The sequence below is a fragment of the Copadichromis virginalis genome, linkage group LG14 (genome assembly GCF_057382275.1).
Source record: "Copadichromis virginalis isolate Kocher_CV1m ecotype Utaka linkage group LG14, C_Virginalis_male_GT1.1, whole genome shotgun sequence".
NCBI lineage: Eukaryota > Metazoa > Chordata > Actinopteri > Cichliformes > Cichlidae > Copadichromis > Copadichromis virginalis.
The window spans coordinates 36551554-36575429 of NC_140631.1; the positions used below are offsets into that span (position 1 = coordinate 36551554).

At 39.7% G+C, this 23876-nt stretch overlaps 2 protein-coding genes across 3 annotated transcripts; both read right to left on the reverse strand.

Moving 5' to 3' along the window:
• Nucleotides 1-3621: 3621 nt before the first annotated feature.
• treh (trehalase (brush-border membrane glycoprotein)) lies at nt 3622-10834 on the reverse strand. 2 transcript variants are annotated; one of them, XM_085430674.1, is made up of 15 exons: nt 10574-10831; nt 9685-9785; nt 9451-9598; nt 9286-9373; nt 8952-9052; nt 8695-8787; nt 8393-8509; nt 8025-8147; nt 7871-7920; nt 7248-7448; nt 6940-7157; nt 6317-6428; nt 4727-4839; nt 4581-4634; nt 3622-4251 (listed from the first exon to the last, which is right to left on the reverse strand). In XM_085430674.1, the coding sequence occupies exons 1-15, from the start codon at nt 10654-10656 to the stop codon at nt 4165-4167; spliced, it is 1689 nt and encodes a 562-aa protein (XP_085286800.1). In that variant the 5' UTR covers nt 10657-10831; the 3' UTR covers nt 3622-4164. The 2 variants fall into 2 exon arrangements, with proteins under 2 accessions (XP_085286800.1, XP_085286802.1); XM_085430676.1 differs by lacking the exon at nt 4727-4839 and having other exon boundaries at nt 4192-4251; nt 10574-10834.
• An 86-nt stretch (nt 10835-10920) lies between these two features.
• Nucleotides 10921-23077, reverse strand: ddx6 (DEAD (Asp-Glu-Ala-Asp) box helicase 6). Its single transcript, XM_085430677.1, has 14 exons — nt 22936-23077; nt 21651-22217; nt 21482-21545; nt 21174-21278; nt 20068-20197; nt 19001-19147; nt 17780-17874; nt 17538-17660; nt 17304-17432; nt 17080-17196; nt 16595-16658; nt 16257-16358; nt 15943-16122; nt 10921-14041 (listed from the first exon to the last, which is right to left on the reverse strand). The coding sequence occupies exons 2-13, from the start codon at nt 21842-21844 to the stop codon at nt 15947-15949; spliced, it is 1446 nt and encodes a 481-aa protein (XP_085286803.1). The 5' UTR covers nt 21845-22217; nt 22936-23077; the 3' UTR covers nt 10921-14041; nt 15943-15946.
• Between the last annotated feature and the right edge of the window lie 799 nt (nt 23078-23876).

A 23876-nucleotide genomic window follows, 5' to 3' on the forward strand; every position in this document is an offset into this window, starting at 1 on the left:
CACACTGACACCTCACTCAGCTGGGTGATGGAAAAATGAGCATGATGGAAAAAGATTCTATATGCTTATGGAGTGTGGGATTAGATATTTTTTTCCTACTATAAGTTCCGGATAAAAATGGTCAGTTAGGAGGTAAGGACTCTGTGCCACTCTACAAATACTGAGAAGCTATTGTGGGGTCCATATTGATTGTATGGCTACCAGAATCAAAGGGCATAGCTGAGTAAACAAGGCATCCACTACAGCAAAGAGCTCTACTACCTCACAGTGGCACATTGGGACAAAGGTCCTAAGTGTTTTGGATAGGAGAGAAGGAGGGAGGGAGGGAGGGAGGGAGGGGGTATCCAACAGAAAAGAAATGCATTTATCCTTCTGAGATGTCTAGAAAGTTACTGGGAAAAGGAAGCAGTTAAAGCACAAACACAAGCTGTGCTTTAAGAGTTCACCAAGTCCTTCCACGAATTTATCAAAAATCTGTTTGTGTACAGTTCTATTTTATAACCAAATTTTCCAAATTCATAAGATTTTTTTTACTGACTTCTCTTTAAATTCAAGCAGGATTTTCTTACCCATTTTAAATATGCGAAACTCAGTTACGTGCTTCTGTACGCCCATCTCTTTAGCTACATCTGGATCAACATGCAGTGACAGATGTGGAGCTGTTTGCTTGTGTTGCCAGCTTTGCTGATTAAATCCATTCTAACCACACCCACACAACACTGGAGACATCGCTGAATATTTTTTTTATACCAGTAAGTTATTTGGGCATATTTAGTTTAGATATTAATTCGACACTTTAAAATAAAGTTTTTAAACAGCCTATAAAATGTTGGCCAGTTGGCTGTAGTTAGATGTGGCCGTAAATGTAACCGGTTGTAAGTAAACCAGAATATATCTGCAGCTGCACTAACAACAAATGTGTGTGAGAGCCAACAAGAAGCCTTTTATTAAAAATTTATGGAATTCACAAGGAAGGTCAAATTATTTTGAGCTCTCACTTGTTGAAAGATTTCTCACTAGATTGAACGCTGCAGATGAGCCAAGACGTTAAAGTCTCCCACTAGAAGCTCTTCGACTGTTAGACTGAATTTTAAAATCTCATGTAGGAGAAATTCTATAGAAACGATTCTTCAAGAGTTATTGATTATAAAGAGTCAGATAGCCGGACAGTACAGAATCAATATTACTAAGCTGTCCCTTCTCTATCTGTATAATGCCTCCAATTTAGCCAATCTTTCCAGTTTAGAGGTCAAGGAGTTGCTTTCTTCTATAAACAGTTTAGCTACCAAGCTGGAGACAACATTTCTTGTGGAGGCCGCAGTCATAATTAAGGTAATATTACACAGAAAGACAGGCGTGATCCCTCAAATTAGTGATTGATTAGAGCATGTTGAATAGGAGTCAGTGGTGGCCAAGGAACCACGTCTGGCTCTTTGATTCACCATCAGAGGACAGACAGCCTCCCTCCCAGCACATCTCCACTGTGGGTCTTCACAGATTGCAGGGATGTAAGTAGGTAGGGTGGGGATTATCCTGGCAGAGCAAAGCAGGGTTCTGCAGCACAGAGTGGCACCATGAGGACTCTGTGGATAACGTGCAGTCTGTGATGTGTGCTGTAGAGGCTAGTGAAAGCTGAGCCAGGAGGCAGCACTGAAGCATGGGCTTCCATTCAAAGCCACGCAGACACATCTACCTCTATTGTCTGCCATGCCTACCTATTTTATCCCCCCCACCTTCGCTGCCATTTGATAAGATTTCACACATTTTTGCATATCACCCTGCATCTTATTCTCATTATGGAAATCGGGGGCTGCTTCTGTGCCACTAGTACTATTAACATATCCAAGGCCAGAGGTGCACACAGTAGAGAAGATTAATGGGATTACATGTGGAATTTAAAATAAAATAAAAAAAATAATCCCCAAATCCATCACATGGCTTTAAGTGCACCTTTTCTGCATCAGGTAAAAACATCACAAAAATGTATCAGATTGATAAAAAAATAATAGAAAAATGTGAACTTTAAGCAAAGTTAGTATGCTGCTTTTGTACACAGGGGTTGTTACTGGATGACTGCTGACAAGAAGACACTCTGACCTTTGCTTCCAAAACAACATGTAATCCAGTTGTCACCAGTACTTTACAATTCATGCACCACCCAACGAGTGGGCTTCTTAAAATAATGTCCTCAGGTACTTGTAATTAAATGCACATGCTTGTGTGCACACAAACGCACCGCCTTGTCACCTCATTGCCGCTTAACTGCCGGACGACTTTTTTCACACTTTAGAGCTCGATCTCATTAACTGAGCACAACCCATTTCTGCTAAAACAGCATGATAATGTGGGAGTTATCAAATAGAGCAGGTTCTACTTGAGTTACTGCTGTCAGCAAGGGCTGAAAACACAATGACTGCTGCCTGCTGCTTAAACATCTCTAAACACAGCACACAAGGCTGCCACTGTATGAGTTATATGTATATAAAAAATAAAATAAAAAAAAGAAGCTGCCAGCTATATGCCTTGTAGATTGAGACTCACAATAGGACATTACTACAGGGTGATCTTTGGGGTTGCACGGACTACTGCACCTATTGGCCTTTTGCCTATTTAAATTGCAGTCAATCTGTTGTGTTCACTCATGCTAAAGAGAGGGATGCAGTGAAATCCCTGCTTAGGGCTCACATCTTCACACCAAAGGAGGATGCAATTTCTTCTTTAAAAAGGCAAATTTCTCATTACTTTTTTGACAACCATTTGAATATCTATATAGACTTAATTTCATGCTTGACCAGGATATCACCATAGATGTAGGCATAAATGGCAAAAACAGAAAGAGTTCCTTTGTACAATCAGACCTAGGAAAAAAGGGTTGATTTGTCTTTGTTTCTTCAATTATTGACAGTTTTTGTTTGAAGTTATATTCAGCAGAGTACAATGCCTCTGCAGGGTTTAAGATTTTTTTATTGTCTAAACGAGGCCAAATTTAAAGCCTCATAACCCATGATGACTAAATGATTTTAATGTAAAATATTTAACAGTACTGTGGTTCTTCTGGCAAAATACAGCAAAACAGTTCCAAAAACAAAGGAAAAGTGCATTCTTTTAGATTGTCATATTAAAGAAACAATTAACAGACCATTGGGTTTTTTCCCCACTGCAAGAGACATTTAATTAGTTCTCTAAATAGTAGCTCGCATTGTTAGCGATGCATTCTCGTGTTCCCATGGTGGATTTAAATAGCCTTTTAAATGCACCAGGGATACACTGAATACAATGCATGTATGTAATTCCACTGCTTTCTGTTTTGTTGTCTTGCTTTGTTGGCATATTCACTTTTACTGTGCATATTCAAAAAGGAGCAAAGGTCATTCTAACATTCAGTTATTTTTCTAATGCACAGCTGGTAGATGTGTAGGAAAATGTATTCCCCCACACTTTAATAACACATCTATTAAAACAAAAAAACCCCAACATTTAGCCCCCCAATCATGCATTTATAATTTCATATATTAAAACTGTCATCTAACATTTATCGGGTGCCTTGTATGTAAAAAAAAAAAAAAAAAAAAAAAAAAAAAAAAAAAAAATGAATTAAAGCATTGTGATGGTTTAAAAATATTTAGTGCAAGCAGACCACATTTTATTTCTCACATGGACTCATTTCCATTCCAACTTCAGTTTACATGCAAATAAAGGGGCTCTGTGGGAGTTGAGCTACAGTACAGCAATAAACTCTATAACTGAATTAGGTGAAAAAGCCATTTGTAATGTCAGTTCAATATCTAGGACAAGTTAATGTTGTAATCTAAGCAGCAGCGAGCAACAGCCTGCATCGCTGGAGAGAGGCCAGAAATGCCAAAATGTTCTGCGGCTTCTGATAACACCATGCATCACTTAGCTCTGAGGTTACATACTAAAATATTCAGCAAGGTAATCCTTAGTTACAATAAATCATAGCTGGTTCCTTGCAAGTTATCAGGATTGTAAAATGTCTAGAAGGCGTGCAATATGCGCTTAAGTCTCATTGTCAATTTGCGTTTAAAGTCTGTCAGTAGCAGGAGTGAAACCAGGAATAATAAAAATCCAACGGGTCCTTCTGACACCTCCGACTCACTCAAGCATGATCCTAGCTAAGATGACCAGAGGCAGCAGGAGGCCAGATCAGACACGTCTCCCTCCTGAGGTGAGAGTCGCCCCATATTGGTCTAGGAGCTGCAGCGCCACGCCATTGGTCCAACCAAACCCCAGCTGCAGAACAGGGCAACACAGCACAGCATGAGGGGTATTTATATATTCACTAAACCAGCAAACTACAACAGAATAAATACAGGAAATGCAGCCATTGGTTTTCTTAGTATTCCCATCTCATAAACTAAAGTAAAACTGGATGACAACGATTTTCTATCAAAACAATGTTACAAAGAAGAGGAGGAGTGAGAGTGTGTGCATGAGCATGTAAATGTGTTCAAGTTAAACAGGAGAGAAGAGGAATTTTCTGGGCTTTGCATGGAATTAGAAAGACTTGCGTGACTATAAGCACATTAGTTTTACACTGTCAACACATGAAAGGGAAATACCTGAACTTCATATTCTCCTCCACCACCAGGTTTTCCATCTCCGTTCACATCGTACTGTCAGGAGGAAGAAAATTGCACATTCTGAGCCAGCTGTGTTATCACACTGCAACACGAGCTCCAAAGTGCTGAAGCCTTCAAAAACTCACCTTTTCAAACATGGCTTCATACTTAATGTATGCCAGCCAGTTTGTCTTGATCCAGCGCTGGGCCAAATCGAATGCGAGTTTTTTAGCATCCTCTGAAGGTAGCTTGGAAAAACCTGGGTTTTTAAAACATTTAAAAACTATTTAAGCTGCTCAAAGCAGAAATCTGTTAAATGTTTGTAATGTTTCATCTTTATGTTGCCAGCTAATGTCGAATTAAACGATAGCTACATTTACATGCACACTAATATTCTGGAGGTAAACAGCATATTCAGATTCGATACTATGAATCAGGCCTCACTTCTAAATGAGCCTTTTTATGATTAAGCCACATGGGATGTGTTGACTTTAGTACCATCTTTTGGACATTGTTTGCATCCCAGGTGGGATTTTTACTAGAATTAGCAGGGGAAAGTAAAATACAGTGTCACTTTTATACCATTATCCCCCTTGATGATTGGTTATACATGGCTTTGTTTTTGTTTAATTAATGCACTGAGGTAATTCAACAGTAATGCCAACAATTAAAGGGAGTAGACAAACCAAGGAAAGGTTTATAACCCAGTAGTGCAGCTGTCTTTACCGGTCCCATCAGACACCTGATTTCAATGCTGCCGAGAAAGCATTTCAGGTGATGAAGACGTATATATACACATATAAATACATATATGAATGACAGAGAGAGACCCAAAGGAAGGACATTTTGCACACCGTGTCTGATGTGCATAAAAACACTCAATTATAACCAAACGTTTATTGCACTGAATTTAGTCAACAGGCTACAAGCAGCCATTATTATTTCTATTACCAACACCGTTTGTTCTCAAGGAGGCTCGATCACTAAAGCCACTGCACAATAAGTCATAAAAAAAACAAACACCTCAATTTTTTTCCTCCTTGTCTAAGAAATACTAGTACATTATGAAACTGGTCTTAAGAAAAATAGGTGTAATTTTAACAACAGATCTCAGTTTTTCCAAATTCAGTCTTCACAAAGAAACGCCGCTATCATAAATCAGACACGGGTCAGGCTTCTCAGTTCAGCCATCTCGCTTCAGTGTGGTATGGAAGGCAAGAAGACGGTAAAACTAAGGATGACTCAGACCTCTAGCTTGGATGATTTTAACAGCACAGACACCTCTAATGACATGAATCATTTTTAACCACTTTTAGCACAATGTGTCTTCCTCCCCATCCCCTCCAAAAAACAGGAAAAAAAAAAACCCAAGCCACCCTATACTGCAGTTTGCACACTTTCCAAGGTCATCCTCCAGGTCTAATTGGACCATTTGGATGGCACACCTTTGCCATGTGTTCAACTGTTTACTGAAAATTGCCTAAATCAGCTGAGGACACTTATAATCCAAAGCTACAGATGAGCCGCTGAGCAGACCTGATGAGAATGTTTTATCGGTTACAGATAATCAATAGTCCTAGAAACTGTATTGTAGAAATCCACTGTGCAGAGCTGAGCCTACGTTTAGAATTTGCTGTTCATTTTAAGAAAGAATTACCCACTGACAATAGAACAGGATGTTCTGTTAAGTGCTGAATCATCACTGTGGGTTGGCAGGTGAAGTTCATGGTACCTACCATCGATAAGCATGTGCTGCAGAGGTGGCCACGCATTAGGATAGTCCCACTGCTGCCCAGACTCTTTCAGTGATGTTGGAACTCCATTGGGAAACTGGAGAGCTCCACTCCCCTGCACAGACATTACAAAGCAAGAGTGTGCATAGATGAAAGCTCTGTAGTGCGTTTGTGCCATCTGCTGGTGTGGCTGAGCATGATTTATAAAAGCACGTTGCATCCTGCTGGGAGTTGGCTTCTGAAAAAGAGTTCATGGCTAAAAATCTAAATGTCTCTGCTCCCTCAGCGACTGTCAAGAAGCTCATGAGCCGAGTATTTAAATGCTCAGTTTGCCATCAGAGGAGGGGACTAGTCATGTTGGACATCTGCTTGACATTTTTACAAATGTAATGGGATAAATATATTTTAAAGGGGTCTTTCACATAAATGGCATGATGGGGTCATATAAAAACAATTCTTTCTGGTTTTATATGTCAGTTCTTTGATAACAGCAACAACAAAATTATTCAAGGGCTAATAGTTTCAGTTTCTTGTGGAAACTAATTTGAGGTAAATGTGTATCTTTTCTAGTTTTGATGAACAAAACAGGCAAAATGATCTATTCTTCCAGGAAAATATCAACCAACCTTCAGATACTGTACCGCCTTCTCTCCCATCTCAGGCTGAGAATAGCACTGTGCCCAAATTGGTCCCAGGTTGGAGGGATAAAACTCAAAGTTTTTGGAGCGCGTCATCAGGTTGTAGTCAAACCAGGCTCCCCTCTCAGCATCCCAAAGCACAGACTCTATCGCCTCCAGCCTCCTCGCTGCAGCCTGGTCGTATACTGCAGCTGAGTCACTATCACCTGTCAGGAAGTAACACATCACCGTTATGTAACACCAGTTAGGAATTAAAAAGCCACGCACAAGTTAGTTTCAAGGTTAAAAAGGCTCACCGAGCAGCCGATGAAATGACGCAAGAGTTTTCTCATTGCGGCACAGCAAAGCGTTGAGGTCAGCGGGCAGGATCTGACTGGTGCGCGTGTCTCTCAGGGTGCCACTGTTGTCGCTGCCATCAGCTATATACCAGCGGGAAGTAAAGTCCCAACCAGACTCTGCACCCGTTTTCAGATCCATCCACAGCTGCTCTTTCTTGCCTGAGGGAAAGAAAAAGAAAACACTAGTAGAGCCACAACAAATCAGCATCTAAACTGTGGTACTTACTCGTTAAATATGCAGCCTCATGTTGAGCCATGTTTGTTTTCTAGCACTTTTGTCAGAAGCTTTGGTGATTAAAAAAAAAAAAAACTTGTCAAAGGAGGAGAAAGCAACTTAAATATACAGCTCCAGTATTTTCCCTTCAAACAGGTTCTCTTTTAAGTGTGGTAAAGTTGTTCAGTGAATGAATGGGTTTTAACATTAAATATTCATTACTCGGGTACTTTCAGAGCAAATTTGTTTTGCACAGATGATCCTCGAGTCTCTGGGAATATAATATTATCCCTTTTCCCACTTTCTCAACTGGAATAAAATGACCATCAGAGTGCAATACATCCCATGAACACTAATAGGCCATTACCATCAGTGAGTCCCTCAGCTAATTCCAGATCGTCCAGATAAGATTCAGGCCTAGAAAGACAGACATGGTTGTTGTAGGTGAGGACATGGAGTATAGTCCCACAACCTAAATATCCATTTGTTATTTATACCAGGTAAACTTCCTTTAAACATACCTGGGCAAGCCCACCTCTACATAATACCGGTTCAGTACATGCTGCTTCCCATTTAATTCTAGATCCACAGAACGGTTCTCCATCCAGAATTGGTACTCCACCTCCAGAACTGGTAAAGCCGCTCTAAACCGATTGTAAAGACAGCAGGAGGTGCTTTTTAATTCACAGTACTTTCACATTGCTTAATATCCTTAAACACAAAACTTAAAGTGTCACATTCTAATTAAGTATGGTAGGAACAACAAAACACCGGAGGCACAGAGAGGCACGAGCACGGAGGTGCTGATGTTTAATATGCTGAAAGAGGCAGAAGGCAGCTAAAGAATGATAATGTGTCTGGCAGGACGTCAGCTGGGGCTAAATATCACCTGAGGAACTCTTTATCCTTGGTTGCTTGATAGTAGCTCTCCACCATTAGAGTGAGGAATGGAGGCTGACTGCGCCTTTCATAGTAAATCCGCCCACCATTTGGAACAAAGCCATATCTGTAGGAGGGAAAAAAATCTTTTATTCCACAAATCTTGAATATCCCCTGAGAGCTCCATTTCCAAAGTGCACAACTTGGGTTACTAAATGACTTATTATTGAAAATTTGCACGGTACACTACCTGCAGCGAGGTGGACATGTTTTTAAGTGCTCTGAATGATGAAAGACGTTTTAAAGGCTTACCTGTTGACAAGGTAGAGGAAGTTTTGGATCATTCCATGGGCTGTATCTGTCATCTCTGACAGCAGGAGCCCGTTGATGACCCAGTAGGAGTCCCTGTTGGACACAGAGACTCGCATCACTTTCTGGGTATGGCACGTAGGTGGGCTATCAGCATAGACCCCTGTCTGGGACTTCCTGTGATCTCTTTTCTCTCTGACCTTGTGATACTCTACCACAGCTGTCAGACAGCTTGGTGAAAGGCTTCATTGTTCACTCACCAATAGTAGAGCTCTCTGAAGCGCCCCCCTGGCACAACAACGGGATGTGGGGTGTAAATCTGAGAGTAGAGCTCTGGGTGATCTTTAACATCAGAATGGATCTGGATGGGAAATCATATTTAATTTAAAATGTTTGGACTGAAGCGTAGGTTAGTGGTGGATCCAACAGCAAAACAAAACTAGAGGAAATAGTGCATCAATATTTCCTAAAACTCAAGAAGAAACTGAAAAGAAAAAAAAAAAAAAAAAAAAAAAACACGGATAAAACAAAAGCATAAAATTTGTGAGGAAGGTTGGTTGGATATTAAAGTTGTGTTAGTTTGCTACTCATCACCTTTCTGCCAAGAGATTTCCACAGACCATGGATCTTTTCTGCCCACTCGCGTAGTTTATCATCTGCTATCCCACTCAGGAAGTTTGGCCTGCAAATCAGTCATGTCATGTGGGTACAGTTAAAAACACAGTATAATCTCAGCAGCAAACAAACACTGGATCTCACTTCTCATGCCAGTCCGGCGGAGCCCATGACTCAAACTCTGTCCCTGGTTGATCAAAGCTTGTATTGAGAAACTCCTCCAGTTTCACAGGTGGGATGGTTGTATTTGGAAACTTGCTTGAAAGATTGCGAAAGGCCGACAAAACATCATCTGCAGGGAGAGAGAAGCAACGCAGGAAAGCACATGATTCAGAGCCTTGAATTTTTTTTATTTATTTTAAAACCAGACCGACTTACCAGGAGCCGACCTCAGCTTCATGTCAACAAAATGCTTATCATCGTCAAACAGTTTTGCTTCTTGGACCTGGTGCAAGATGGGCCCGGTGCAGTATATTTCACTGAAATAAAAGGGGTATAAATTATTAACTGTATCATGAAGGTCATGTCTGTATTAGAGCAATACACTCAGTTGCTATCAAAGTCCTGCAGGGAAGCAGTAAATCAATAAAATATAAATATATCATGGAGAGGGGAAAGGTAAGCCTACAGCTTAGTGTGGTTGCACCCCCCCCCCCCTTCCAAAAAACAAACAAACAAACAAAAAAAAAAAAAAAACCCCAACACTTTAAACCTGTCAAACAGCCATCTGTAGCAAGTTAAAAAGTTGGCAACCTATCAAATAAGCGACGTTCTGGCAGAAGGACAATGCACAACCGACTGGGCATAGCGTAAAGATGCACCGTATGCAACATTGCAGGTAATAGTCAATATATGTAACGCTTAAGGTAGAGTAACGGGCCAAACCAATTTTTTTTTTTTTTTTTTTTTTTTTTTTTTTTTTAAATTACAGAGGACACGTCGGCTAAAACGGGACAGTTTGCAACCCTAGTCTGTAGTCGTGTCATCACTGCCCAGATGAAACGCAGCAAGCCATTAAGCAGAGACCTTTCAGTAGTTTAGATTTCAATCACTGCAGTAATTTGGCATTTTAAATCAAATTTGTCGATTTAGGATTGACCCAAGGTTCCTCTAGTTCTTTTCCTAGACCAGGAAATGACAAATCTCTTGTATCATGGAGACTTTCATGTCCCCTTACACACAAGACCCCCCCCCCCCACCCCAAAAAAACAAAACAAACACCACCACAGAAGTTGTATTTAAAAGTATATATTAATATAATCCATACCTGTCACATGGTGGAGGAACATCTCCCTTTACGCTAGCAAAGAGAGCCAAAGACAAGAAGCACAACGCTTTCAAGTTGCTCATGTTCAGCTGTAAAGTCAAGTGACGCCAAAGTACAAGCAAGAGTGCTATAAGAGAACTGTCATAAGAGAAATGCCTCCAGGTCAAAGTTTATATAAAGACACAAGATCTGAAGAGGACAGCTGCCTGCTACATTAGTGGCGCCAAGCTTTGAAAGACTCATTAGTCAGGCGAGCAGCAGTGTCCAAGTTCAATTTGCAATATATTTGGAGGAAAAAAAACAAAGAATATATATTTTTAAAAAAAACAAAAAAACACTTCAGACAATAAATTTCAGTGAGCTTTATTGAACACAACTTTTAATCCAATCCAGTAATATTTATGACATCTTGCATCACTGAAAAATCTGCCAATTAAGCAACCAAATTCAAAATAAAGAAAATTTCACTTAAATTTGGAGCCTTTTTCATGAAACGTGTACTCCATTGAACATTTCATTTTGAAAAGAAAAAAGCGGGGTAACTCAAACCTTTTCGTACCCATTACCTAAACTTTGGATCTTTAGATATCCTGTTTCTGAAGTACCCACAGGCCCCACCCCACATATTTTACTGATGCATAAATTCAGAAAGAAATCCTAAAAAGGACTCCTATCGTCTCTTGACAGTTGAGAGATGGGACGGCCAAATTGTACACAAAAGTTGTGTTATTAATGTGTCACAACAATCAAGAGGACGAACTTATGCATCAGGGCAGCAGGCGCACCAATTCAACCTCCTCCCAAATTTAAAAAAGAAAAAAAAAAAGACCTTAACAAAAGAGACAATTTTATTAACCAATTAGATGCCCAATCTGGGGAAAGATGCTCTTGTCTCAGTCGTTAAGGTTCTCCATGACAGCCACTAGCAGTAAAACTAGCTCCCACATGAAGGCAGCCATACGCTGAACCTCGAAGGGTCGTCAATTTTAGCCTCAAAGCATTTTGCTGCGTCAATTACTGCCAGTGGGCTGATAAGAAACAGACAGCTGCCAAGTGCCTGCACAAACAGATCCCTGTCGACTCCACTAATGCTCAAATTTAATTTTGACTTTAAACGAGAAAAATTCCCCCCACCCCCCCCCAAAAAAACAAACAGCCTAATTATCAGTTTAGATGTGCAAGTATTTCTGGGACAACAGCAGAAGTGTGAGAACAGGGATCAGAGTCTAACCAATGAGAAATACACGGGTAACTAATCATCTCTGCTACACTTGTCTTTTGAAATGAGCTTAAATTAAATGAGCAATACTTCCCATTGGTTAAAACAGTTAAGAGAGCATCTCGCCATATTAAAGGGAACACCTCAGTTACAAAAAGGTTTCAGCTGAACAAAGTGATCAGAGGACCTCAATGCAAATGTAAGGTTGTCACATTGCATATAAAATGCAGAGGTAAAGCCCCAAAACCCAAAACATAAAGCAATAAAGGGCAGAGAAATTAGCCATGAACTCAGCAGGCTGGGATGCCCAAGTTATGTCTTAAACAAGCAGTCTGACATAAAGTAATTTTCTAACCCATCTTGTTCATACCCCCTCCCTGCACTAGCATGCACTTTACTCCCAAGTGGGTATCTAGTGTGTAAAAAGTAGTGCAGTAAGTGTAGCTGCATGAACCATCTGTGTTTTAAGTGCTGATCAACTTGCTCATGTTTGTTTTTAAAGTATCTTTTGTTAGCTGGTTTCACAAAAGCCAGCCAACTTGCAAAGCACAGAATTTGTTCCTGCTACATTTTAGATGGATTTCAGATGGTTCGTTTTGATGCAGTCGGCCAACATTCTGCAGAAGGAGGGGGACTTCCTGCCCCTCCCTCAATATTAGGAAGTAATGTAGCTGTGCTTAAACAGGGCATAAATCAACGTAACAGCTAATACCGTCGCCACAAAACAAATTATCTGCCAATTCAGCTGCACTGCAGCGAGTAGTAAGTAATAGAATATTTTCTTTTCCAACACCAGCACTCAGTATAAGAGATCTTAAGAGTGTTTCAAGAGTTTCACAAGTCAAGGCTGGTGACAAAGACTTCATTACTCAAATGCACAAGCTTCAGAAAGCCATCTGTCAAGACTCGCACTTGTTAACACTGGAAGCAAAAGAACAAGGGCAACAATTTAAACAGTTAAGTGCATCTTTGAAGAAACATTCCAACAAATATGCATGGGCTAAAAAGATTTTCAGCAATAACTGTCTCTAAAAACATTTCATGAACTACGCCATTTAAATGTTTTAGATTCCGGTAAATTCTGCAATTTCTAAAATTATAAATAAATTCACAGGCCAATATTGCAGATCAAACAAACTGGCAGTTCGGGAAACCATCTCCAGTGCTAACAAGAGGGAAGGGGCGGATGGCTTTTCAGTTTGTCAGGCAGCCTTTTTAACTTGTTTAAAACAATCTTAAAATGAAGGTATATACACAAAGTGTAAGGTGCACCCCAAACGCTGGCTGCACGTCTCACAGAATTAAGTATGGCCACCCACAGGAAGGTGAAACACAGGACGACAAAAGACAGACCGAAGAAGAAATGAGGGAGAAAAAATAAAAAATACGCGTCAGGCATTCGCTCCAAATAAACTCCACCAAAATAGGAATCCTCATGACTCATGGCGTTGCAAGGCTGCTTAATTATTTTTAGTGTTCTGATGCTGAAGACAGAGGAAAGAGTTTGGGTCTCTCAGAAGCACAAGTTTTTTTTCACCAATGACTGACAGTCTGGCTGCATCTTGGAGAAAGGGAAAAAACAAAAACAAAAAAATCCAGCATCTCTGTCCATGGAAATCCAAGTTTGTCCTCATTTATCAGCCAGACTCAAGTTCAGCTTAGCCAGCAAGAAGATAATTCAGACCAGTCTGCCTCCAATCATCTCCAGTTGCTGTGAATGGATGACCCAACCAAAGACGGGTATGAATTCACCTATTTTGTCAGACATTAAATTAGTGTAACAAATTTTCAATTAGGTGAACAGAAATATGTAGCGTGGAGTGGAGAGAGATGACCGATAATGAGGGGTTATTACTTTAGAACAAGCTGAACTGTTTAAGGCACTTGATATTAATTGGATAAAACTTCCGAACTTAAAAGTGGAGAATGGAGGGTGTCCTATCGCTCTCTGTTGGTGCTGGCTTTGTGTCAGTGGTGGATATGAATCATCACAATGTGCACTGATAACTTTTCTGACTTGGTCCCATTCTTTCCTCGTGGTGCCCATGTCTTCAGGGTGTGGTGGTGCAGCAAAGAGCCTTGAAAAGGCAGATGAGTTCTTCCAATAACACATCCATCAAAGCACGCATTCCTAATGGTGGCATCCAAAAAAGGAAGACATACAGCAACTGTACATTTAAAAAAAAAAAAAATCCAAAGATGTGGGGGATGAAGTAGAATACAGAGGGGAGTGGAGGATGGACTGGTCTCTAGAAAAAGGAGAAGGGAAAAAAAAATATCACATTAGACCAGACTGTTCAACAAAACCCCCACTAACAACACTCAGATAAAAACTATTCTACACATTACCGAAGTTCTTGATTTACATTGGAGTTACAGTGTAGTGGTCTTTTTTTCTTTTATCTTTGTTAACAAACCGGCTGATTTTTCATAGATCAGATGACCATTTGGGTTATAATGTTTCAGAGTGAAACTAGGGTACGATTTCTCTGTACATGCACGAGGACATTCCTGACACCATGATTGAAATGCCTAAATAATTCTTATCATCAAAATCAAGACAGATTTGCTGGAAGCAACCTGTATAAATGTATCAACTCAGGGGTCATTAGCAGATATCCAACTTCTACAAGGATATATTAAGGATGGTAAAGACATTTCATCTTCTGTTACCTGGAAACACTGTACCAAAAAATAAATAAATAAATAAATAAATAAAAAATAAATGGCCACGAGCTGTGGGTAGTGACCGAAAGAACGAGATCGCAGATACAAGCAGCAGAAATGAGCTTCCTCCAAAGGGTGGCTGGCCTCTCCCTTAGCGATAGGGTGAGAAGTTCGGCCATCCGGGAGGGGCTCAGAGTAGAGCAGCTGCTGCTCCACATCGAAAGGAGCCAGCTGAGGTAGTTCGGGCATCTGACAAGGATGCCCCCTGGGCGCCTCCTGGGTGAGGTGTTCCAGGCATGTCCCACCGGGAGGAGGCCCCGGGGCAGACCCAGGACACGCTGGAGAGATTATATCTCTCGGCTGGCCTGGGAACGCCTTGGTGTTCCCCCGGATAAGCTGGAGGAGGTGGCTGGGGAGAGGGAGGTCTGGGCCTCTTTGCTTAGGCTGCTGCCCCCGCGACCCGGCCTCGGATAAAGCGGATGAAGATGGATGGATGGATGGGGGGAGGGGAAAAAAAAAAAAAAAAAAAAAGCCTCCTTGTCCTTTTTCCTAGCTATTTTTCCTTGATCTCAGAAACTTTGTAAGATCATAGCAAGGTTTGAAGCAGAATTTATAAGGAATTAAGACAACAGCACATAAACTTGGGACTAAGACGTGCATCTCATTCCTAACCAATATATTCCTATCTGAATGTTCAATGTAACTTGTCCCAGCTGACCAAGGGGGAAAAAACCCTAAAATGTTGGCAATGAAACAACGGCTACAGCTCATGATTTATAGAACTTATGTAATTCTTTGGTGCATTTAAAAAAAAAAAAAAAAAAAAAAAAAATCATGGCATCAGCTCGATAGGCTTTTATTACAGCAATATTAATGTTCATAGTTCACATGTGGCTTTAACCGCCTGTTGAAGCAGCAGCAAACAGAAAACACTTCTGAACACTCACATGATCTGCTCTGCTGTTTCAGTGATCGTTTCAATGTGTCCTCTGCTGAAGGAGGTGATAAAGGAAGCACTGAAGTATCTTTTTAGTATTTAGAGAATTCGACTGCGATTATGGCCAACACGCTGATACTCTGCATAACAGCAGTGACGTAGCAAAATTGACCATTTGAATACACACCATTTTTCACACTGCAAATATACACACTATATTACATTGAAAAACCTTTGTAGATTTCTTTTGCCATCTTTAAAAATAAAACAGACTTGCCTCACTGGACATATGTTCACTAAGAGCAGCAAGAAAAGCACAGTCCAGGTAATGACAGTAATCATGGCTAAATTGTATTTAGTTGTGTCAGCAAGGTGCCGAAGTATCCAGCATACCAAGCAGCAAAGCACTAGCTCTGCAACAGCTCATATCCATCAGCTCGTTTGTAAAACTTATTCGAACCGGCAGGATGAAAAAGATTAAATCACAGGAGATAAATTATCTTCCGACCATCTATAAACCAGCTGGTCGCATATCTGTGTACTCACTGGCTCATGGCTTGACTTCTTCGCCACTCTCACTGTGGTACTCTGCCACGTATAGGCTCTTGTCAATGATGCCAGGGATGGGCTTTATTTCTGTTCCAAGCTGTTCCTCAATCCCTTTCAGGTTGAAGCGATCGTCATACGTGATGAGGTTGATAGCTAGACCCAGGTGTCCGAAGCGGCCTGGAAATTATGGTAGTCAAGAGCTTAAATAATTGCTTTAGCATTTTTTGCTGCATAAAATGCATTTATATTGCAGACAAGAGTGAAACAGTTAAAGCAAAAAGGATGAAAACAGTCCGAGTCACGGCCCTTACCAGATCTACCGATGCGATGAAGGTACGTTTCTCCCAGCTTAGGAAAATCAAAATTGATCACAACATTCACAGCTTGAATGTCGATTCCTCTTGTGAAGAGGTCTAGAGGGGGAAAGTAATAAAGATCAAACCACGCAGGAGAGAACATTAAAGAAAATAGGCTTGCGCAAATCAGTCACTACAAAAAAAACAAACTAGAGATGTACACAATAGAACAGCTCAGTTTCACCATCAAAAACTACTACTACTAATAATAGCAGTAATAAAAATCCTCTCTCAGTTTCTTTCAACTCCTACTGGTAAAATGCGGCAGTTGTACACACGTTTCTTTCACTTACCAGTGCAGACTAGATTCCGGCACAGGCCATTTCTGAAGTCGTGGAATACACGGTTACGATGTTCCTGGAAAACGATTTTTTTTAAAATGCATTTAGAAGCAGATTTATTCACTTCAGAGCATCATTTAATTACATAAGGATAAATTACATAGAGATAATGCATGCCTTTTTACTCTCATAACACTTGTCCACAACTGATGTAAACCATGTTAGGTGAGGTATAAGCACATATGCTGAGTCAGTAACTAAGCTGTCATCTCAGGTATTCATAACATGCAAAAACAAATGACAAGTAAAGCAGTGGAAAATCTGTTTGTGCAGCAACCCAAGTGTTAACAGTTCTATTTTTTTAATCATGTAGTCAGTCTGGGGACTGGCAGTGCCAACTCTCCATAAACAGGATGTTGGAGTGAACAGCAGTTCTTGCAAAAATCAATTGTGCATTTTGGTGAACAAGCTTTTCTGGGGCAGTACTTTAAGCTGACCTGTCTCATCTTTGCATGAATGTAGAAACATGAATATCCAAGCTGGGAGATCTTCTTGGCAAGGAGCTCCACTCTCTGAGACGAGTTGCAGAAGATTATGGATTGGTTGATCTGGAGCTAAAAATAAATGATGCAAATAAATATGTAAACAATTGCATGTTCATCAGACTCTTCCTATTTATACATTTTTTTATTATTTACACGTGCAGAGAGGCAAAACTCACCCTGGAAAACAAGGTGTTGAGGCAATGGACTTTTTGCCTTTCAGTTACATAAGCATAATACTGAGTCACACCCTTCAGTGTAAGCTCCTCCATTAGGTTGATTTCATAGGGTTTCTGCAAGTGTGAATTCTACAAAAATACATAGAAATGATTATATACAGGTTGAAATGCAAGTTGTAGCATTGTAAAGCTTATTTGAAATCACAAGTTCATGAATAAGGAACCAAAATGTACCATGAACTTCTGCACGCTGAGAGGGAAGGTTGCAGAATAAAGCAAAATCTGCCTCTGCTTGGGCAAAAAGCCCAGGATCTCCTCCATCATGACCACAAAGTCCTGAGACAGGAGCTTGTCAGCCTTTTGAACAGGAGATGGGGAGGGGGGGGGACATTTAGCTCCATTACCTGACTGACCCAAATTATCTAAATGCACTTATTTAGAAAAAAGGTCTAATAAAAGTAAACAGCTTCACTCACTTCATCTAGAACGATCATCTGCACTTGACCAACTTTGGCCACTCCTTTCTTGATGAGGTCTAAAATCCTTCCAGGTGTGGCAATGACCACATGTACTGAAAAATAAAAAGCAAAAAGGTAACAATAATTAAGGTCTACCACATTTTCTGAGAATGGCAGCGTTATCAAAATTTACGTGTCCACATTTCAGTGGAGGAATGATGGTAAATGATCACGATTATCATATTGCTGATATTCAGCCGCTGAGGAATGTTCAACAAAAGCTATATTGACAACTTTAACAAAAAAATCAATATGCATTTGACAGTAATCAGATCAATACATGTGTTTTCATTAGTTAACATTTCAGACATCAGCATTGACTGCCTGCGAAATGTGTGTGTGTGTGTGTTTATGGGGGTCTATTTTTTGTACTGGCTACAGATAAGATCAGGCAAAAACTTGAAAATTAAGCCAGACTGTGCTTATCATCTTTTCTCCTTTGCAGATCTCAGTGCAGCTTATAATGCCTTCCTTTGATGCACTCATGTTTGTTTGTTTAAGTATAGATGAAGATTTTCATTCACTCCAATCAAATGAGCTTTGGTAGCAATCATATAGTATACAATAGCAACATTTAGAATTCAACTAGAGATGTACCAAAGATCCAGGAATATTTCAATTTACATCTTCTTTAAAAAAAAAAAAAAAAAAATCGTCACTGAGACAGACAGTAAAGCAGACGATTCAGATCGCCCCTGATTTCAGACTGTATGAGGAAATCCATGCAGGAGATTGCACAGACTTCAGCGTGAAATAATCATGTTGACTCCCACCAAGAGTATTTAGCATTAACTAAAGCTAAACTTACAAGAAGAGTAGCTGAGGGAGGAGGGGAAAAAAAACCTTAGTTGAATGGAAAAAATAAGCTAAACTGTAAATTTGCAAATCAAAATTTTGTTAATACAGATTGAGTTTCAGTTTTAGTTGGTTTGTTAAAATTTGCCAGTACAACTCAAGGATTTATCGTTTACTGGGAGGGGGACGCATTACATTAATGCAAGTCAACTGTCTTCACTAACTGTTGTATTGTTAGATTAATTTCCAGTTTTCCTAAATCTTACTCCTGGAAAATACCTTCCATATAATAACACTGAAACCAATAAAAATAAATAAAAGATAAGATAGGCAGTGTTATAAAATATAAGACTGTAATAAGTGATGTTACGTGTGAAAGGTTACCCGTTTCATCGAGTCTCATGATGTCATCACGGAGATTGGTTCCACCTGTGGTTGCCATGACCTTTACACCACCCATGTGTTTGCTGACCTGGATACATATTTGGCTTACTTGCAGAGCCAGTTCTCTGGTGGGCACTATGACCAAAGCTGGAAAAAGAGAAGACTTATTTATTATCATTTTATTAAACATTTGCAAGTAATTAAGAATAGGATCAAATGCAATGGTACTACTACATTTTCAAGCATCAAAAACAAATTAAAATAAAACATGCTCCGATCAGTAACATGTCTCAGACCTTGTCCCACCACTTTCATTTTTATGAGGACACAATGAATCAACAAAAAAAGATGTTTACATGTCTTTATCAGACACTGTTGTATTCATAACATAGTCAAAAACAGTCTTCAGAAAAGAGAATAAAAATGTAGTTGCATGTTAAATGGAGCAAAACAAACTAGACCATCAATAACAGGAAACCGAGCCTCGAGCAAAATAATGCATTTGGATGAGGATCTGATTTTGTGCTCTTGAAGCAGAAAACTCTAGAAGAGAAGCTGACATTTAGGGATCGCATGTGTAGCACGATTGTGTAACACGTGATTTGCAATTTATAATGTTTTTGGTTAAACGTGAGTATGTTGTAAACCATTTCAGCAGCACCGTTGTGCAGAATTTACAGTGTGTATATATAGTTGCCATTTTATTTTGGAAACACTGAACAGCAAATGTCAAAATATATCAACTGTTTATACAACTACAGTTTGTTTCTCCTGTTATCCTAAGTAAGTAATATTAAAATTGGCATTAGAAAAAAAAAATGTAAATGTTGATGACTTTTGCATTTCTAGTTAAATTTCAATACTAAAGCAGTTGTTTTTTGGTATCATTGATTTGACCAAATCATCAGTAAAGGCTCATTATGTGTCGAGGTTTATCAAAGGCATACTGATTTCATTTTCACCCCCCTCTTTTTTTAACAACTCACTTAATGACTTTCAAATGAGGCAAGCTAAAATTCAACATTTATAATAAAAACATAAATCTTATTGAAAATGAGCTCTCTCACCTTGTATGCAATCCTTCTTCAGGTCAATGCGTTCAAGTAAGGGAATGAGGTAGGCTCCACTCTTTCCCGTGCCATTCTTGGCTCTGGCCAAAATATCTCTTCCTGACAGTGCAATGGGGATGCTCTCCTCCTGCAGACAAAGAGAAATACAAAGAATACTTTTTGCTTCAGTCACATCACACATCTACTTAATTTATTCTAGTGCAAACATGTAATACAATTGTTCTGAGTGGAAGGTAAAACGTTAATTTTTCAAGTTCCATTTACTTTGTCTACTAACAGCCCATACACACATCCACCCACCCTGCAGTTTGCCTTTCTGAAATAGGCCACCACTCATTAGCATACTTTGTTTACATCGTTCCTTCCGATGGATAAGTGCTGAGAAACTGAAACTTATTCTGTGCAGCCGAGAGTGATTCTAAAGCTTATAAATGAAGTGTAATAAACCAAATTTGCCAAACAAGCTACTAAAGATGTTAAACTCATGAAAGTGCAGAAAGACAACTGAGGAGATGGGCGCCACATGTCACATAGCCAAGTGAAAGTCCCTGGGTTCAAGTCTCTCCCCACTTTCCTTTCCTTACCATTGTCATTGTTTCACTTTCCAATAAAGGCAAAAATGCCACAGAAAAAACAAAAAACAAACAAGGCAATCTTTTTTTTTTTTTTTTTTTTAAAAAGATAACTGATGAAATCAAAGCTGAAATGCATAACCTGGGTACAACAAATGTACAAACATTGTGTGTCAGTCCACCCACTAAGTAATAAGAAATATCACGGTATGTCCAAGAGGTTTCACCAGAGTTTTTAGGACACATGCTAACAGGCACTACCTAAACAACCTAATAGGTACTACAATGCTCCTGAGCCATACTGCAGGAATAGCAATTTTCACAGGTTTGAAGAATTAACTGTTACATTTAACCTTTAATAGTCAACTAAAAACTGTTGACTACATTTAACACTGATCACGTGTCAATGTCAAAGAACTCGTCTGTCCTTTTATGCACTACAATCTATTCTGTAAGTGCCAAAGTATGCACTTCCTTATGCACAAACATGCCTTCTTGTTCAGCCGTCAAATCAAAGCAGTCTTAACATACCTGGATTGGAGATGGCTTTTCCCAGCCCATCTCAAAGATTCCCATAAGCAGCTCCCTCTTTAGGCAATAATCTTCAAACTCATTGCCTTTAGTTGCAGTCACATCCTGTAATTGTCACAGAATGATTGTATATGAAGAAGAGTACTGACAGCTTGTGTGGAACACATTAATATAACAGTGATTGTAGGCTTGTATAAAAATGACTTATTAAACACAGCACTGAATATTTTTATTCACAGCCCAAAAAAAAAAAACAAATGAGTAATAGGATATATAAGCTTCCAGGTCAAAAGAAACGTGTTACCAACCGAAGTTTTCATCCTCATGTCCTTTGGGGGCAATTTCAAATTTTTCTTCCAGTCATCTCCAGGCCTGTGGAGGCCAGAATTATTATTAACAAGCAGTATCACATTTAACTGACAGCAGTAGTTGTAATGAGAAGTCAAAATAGTTTAATTTTAGTATTAAATAACTTACTTGATGACAGCATTTGTTGTAGGGGCTGGCTGGGAGTTTCCATTGTTGATTGTGCCTTTCATCTGGTTAAGCTGCTGCTGCGGCCCTCCTCCACCTCCACCTGGTGCTCCAGCAGGCTTCACTGAGCCTCTGAGCTGTCCATTCTGGTTGGGCAAGCCCAGAATCACTGGGTTCTCCGTTCTGGCGGTGCTCATGTTGACTTGGCTCAACTTTATTCCAACAGCAATGAAACCTTTAACAGTTTCCAGGTGAAGTGAGTCCACTCAAACATAAAAATTGCCCTTGCCTTTTTAAATCTTAATCAACTAAAGGTAAATACTAAATCATTTACTCTTCAACAATGTCTTTTGTGATATCAAGTGTCCAGAAACAAATTCCTCTTCTCGTTTTTTATAAGACTTCTATGCATGGAAATTAAATTAGGGCTTAGCATAGATAAATTTTGTCAACATTATCTGGAATACTCCAAGAGAGCTTCGCAAGCGTTCAAGCATTGGCCGACAGTTCAGCTAGCCATCTTGATTAGCTAAACTGGGCCGCTGTGTCCTTCCTCGGGGCTGTCCAAACCTAAAACACACAAGACAGCGTTAGAAATGGCAAAATAGAAACATCGGTGGAATAACAGCTCCCCAGCATGCAGTCCTCGGGTTTGGTGAGACTTAAAGTCACCATTTTGCCAACGGACAGCAGAAACACTTGACGGCTGGCCTAATGTCAAAAGTTAGCCGACACAGCGCTGACAGCGAATGTTATTTAGCTTCGCAAACAATGAATAAGCGGCCTTGATAAATTAAGAGCATTGGCAAATTACGTGTACAGTTGGATAAGAATGTGCTGCATGTGATTTCTACTGGATGCATACTTTAATGGTTCAACGGTGATTAGTGTACTCGTTTAATAAAAAAAAAAAATCTACCCTCGAAGGAAGAGTAGGTAGGCTAGTTACAGACATGACTTTCTGGTACATTAATTTCAAGCTTTTCACGTTAATCAACACGACAATACCGAATTCATATACATTTATTCCAGCCAATATTACACGATTAAGTCATCTGACCATTTTAAATGTCAGCCCAATAACAAGACTGACTGGCTATCCGCCATCAACCAGCATTAACTTTAGCTGCAATGAGATTGCCGTGCTAGGTCTGCTAGCAACCTAGCAAGGCTAGCGACGGTAAAATAATAAACACTAAAGCCTAGTGTTATCTACAAGAAATATCAGCTGAACCTAAAGCAATGATCTATTCGTGAATTGAAGCAGATTCATTATAAGGACGTTTACCTTGAGCTATTGAAATAGCCGGTGCCGTAAGCGGTATTTGTGAGCAATCTTTAGCTAACTACCAACGAGTCTCGTCAGAGTCAAGCAAACGTCCAAGATGGCTTCCACCCGTATTTGAACCCGCCCCCATCCAACGAATCAGCTGATTTCATTTCAAATCAAGGAGCTGTGAGGTCTCCTCCTAAAATAATCCTCTCTAACATTTAAATATTTTATCTATCTGCGATGGTACCAACGCGGCCGGTGCAGCCACATCGTCTCTGTTGATAGTGTTTACCATCCGTGCTCTCTGCGCCTCATGTTCATGCACATGCAAACACTGCAGCTGTGTTGTGAGTTGGGTTGTGAATGTTATTGCTCTTCAAAAATTGTATAAAACGAAGCTGCTCTCCTGGGTGTCATGTGGAGAGCAAGGTTTCAATACACTCTCAGTGATTCCTGTGTGGTTGTTGATTCTCGCTTAATTAATGCGGCATCAGCAGCTGTGTATTGTTGTTGTTGTTGTTGCTCAGTTTATTTTGTGAGTTCTTTTTGTTTGTTTGTTTTAAATTATTTTTAATGTGAATTTTAATGTGATTTGAACAGAATGTCTCATCATTTCTCAGAGTGCTCTAAAACCCATCTATTTGTAACTTTTAGGCTGCACTGTTGTGATTCAGTGTCACCAGGCTGGCCTAAAAGCTTTCTGAAAAGCCTTCAGTTGATCTAAAATGTTACAGAGAGAGTACAAACAAAGATTAAAAAGAGAGATCATAGTTTCACATATTAGCATCTCCTCTTTGGATCCCCTTTTTATATATAACTGAATGTAAAATGCTTCTCACAAACATCATCGCAGATCTTCAGGCACCATTCTATCACAAACAACAAAGATGGAGTTACTTTTAACTGCTCCCCTAGTCACAAGTTGCCACAGCCCCAGATATTTGATTTGACAGATT

Bases quoted from the DNA above. Each gene is read 5' to 3' on its own strand.
- treh (XM_085430674.1), bottom strand. From the start codon at position 10,656: ATGAGCAACTTGAAAGCGTTGTGCTTCTTGTCTTTGGCTCTCTTTGCT. The intron at 9,599-9,684 runs GTAAGTCGGTCT...CTCTCCCTGCAG, and splicing joins GAAGCTGAGGTCGGCTCCTG to ATGATGTTTTGTCGGCCTTT. The intron at 7,158-7,247 runs GTGAGCCTTTTT...ACTTCCTGACAG, and splicing joins GTCATTTCATCGGCTGCTCG to GTGATAGTGACTCAGCTGCA.
- ddx6 (XM_085430677.1), bottom strand. From the start codon at position 21,844: ATGAGCACCGCCAGAACGGAGAACCCAGTGATTCTGGGCTTGCCCAAC. The intron at 21,546-21,650 runs GTAAGTTATTTA...TGGCCTCCACAG, and splicing joins ACAACAAATGCTGTCATCAA to GCCTGGAGATGACTGGAAGA. The intron at 17,197-17,303 runs GTGAGTTTTGCC...ATTTATTTTTAG, and splicing joins TCAACACCTTGTTTTCCAGG to CTCCAGATCAACCAATCCAT.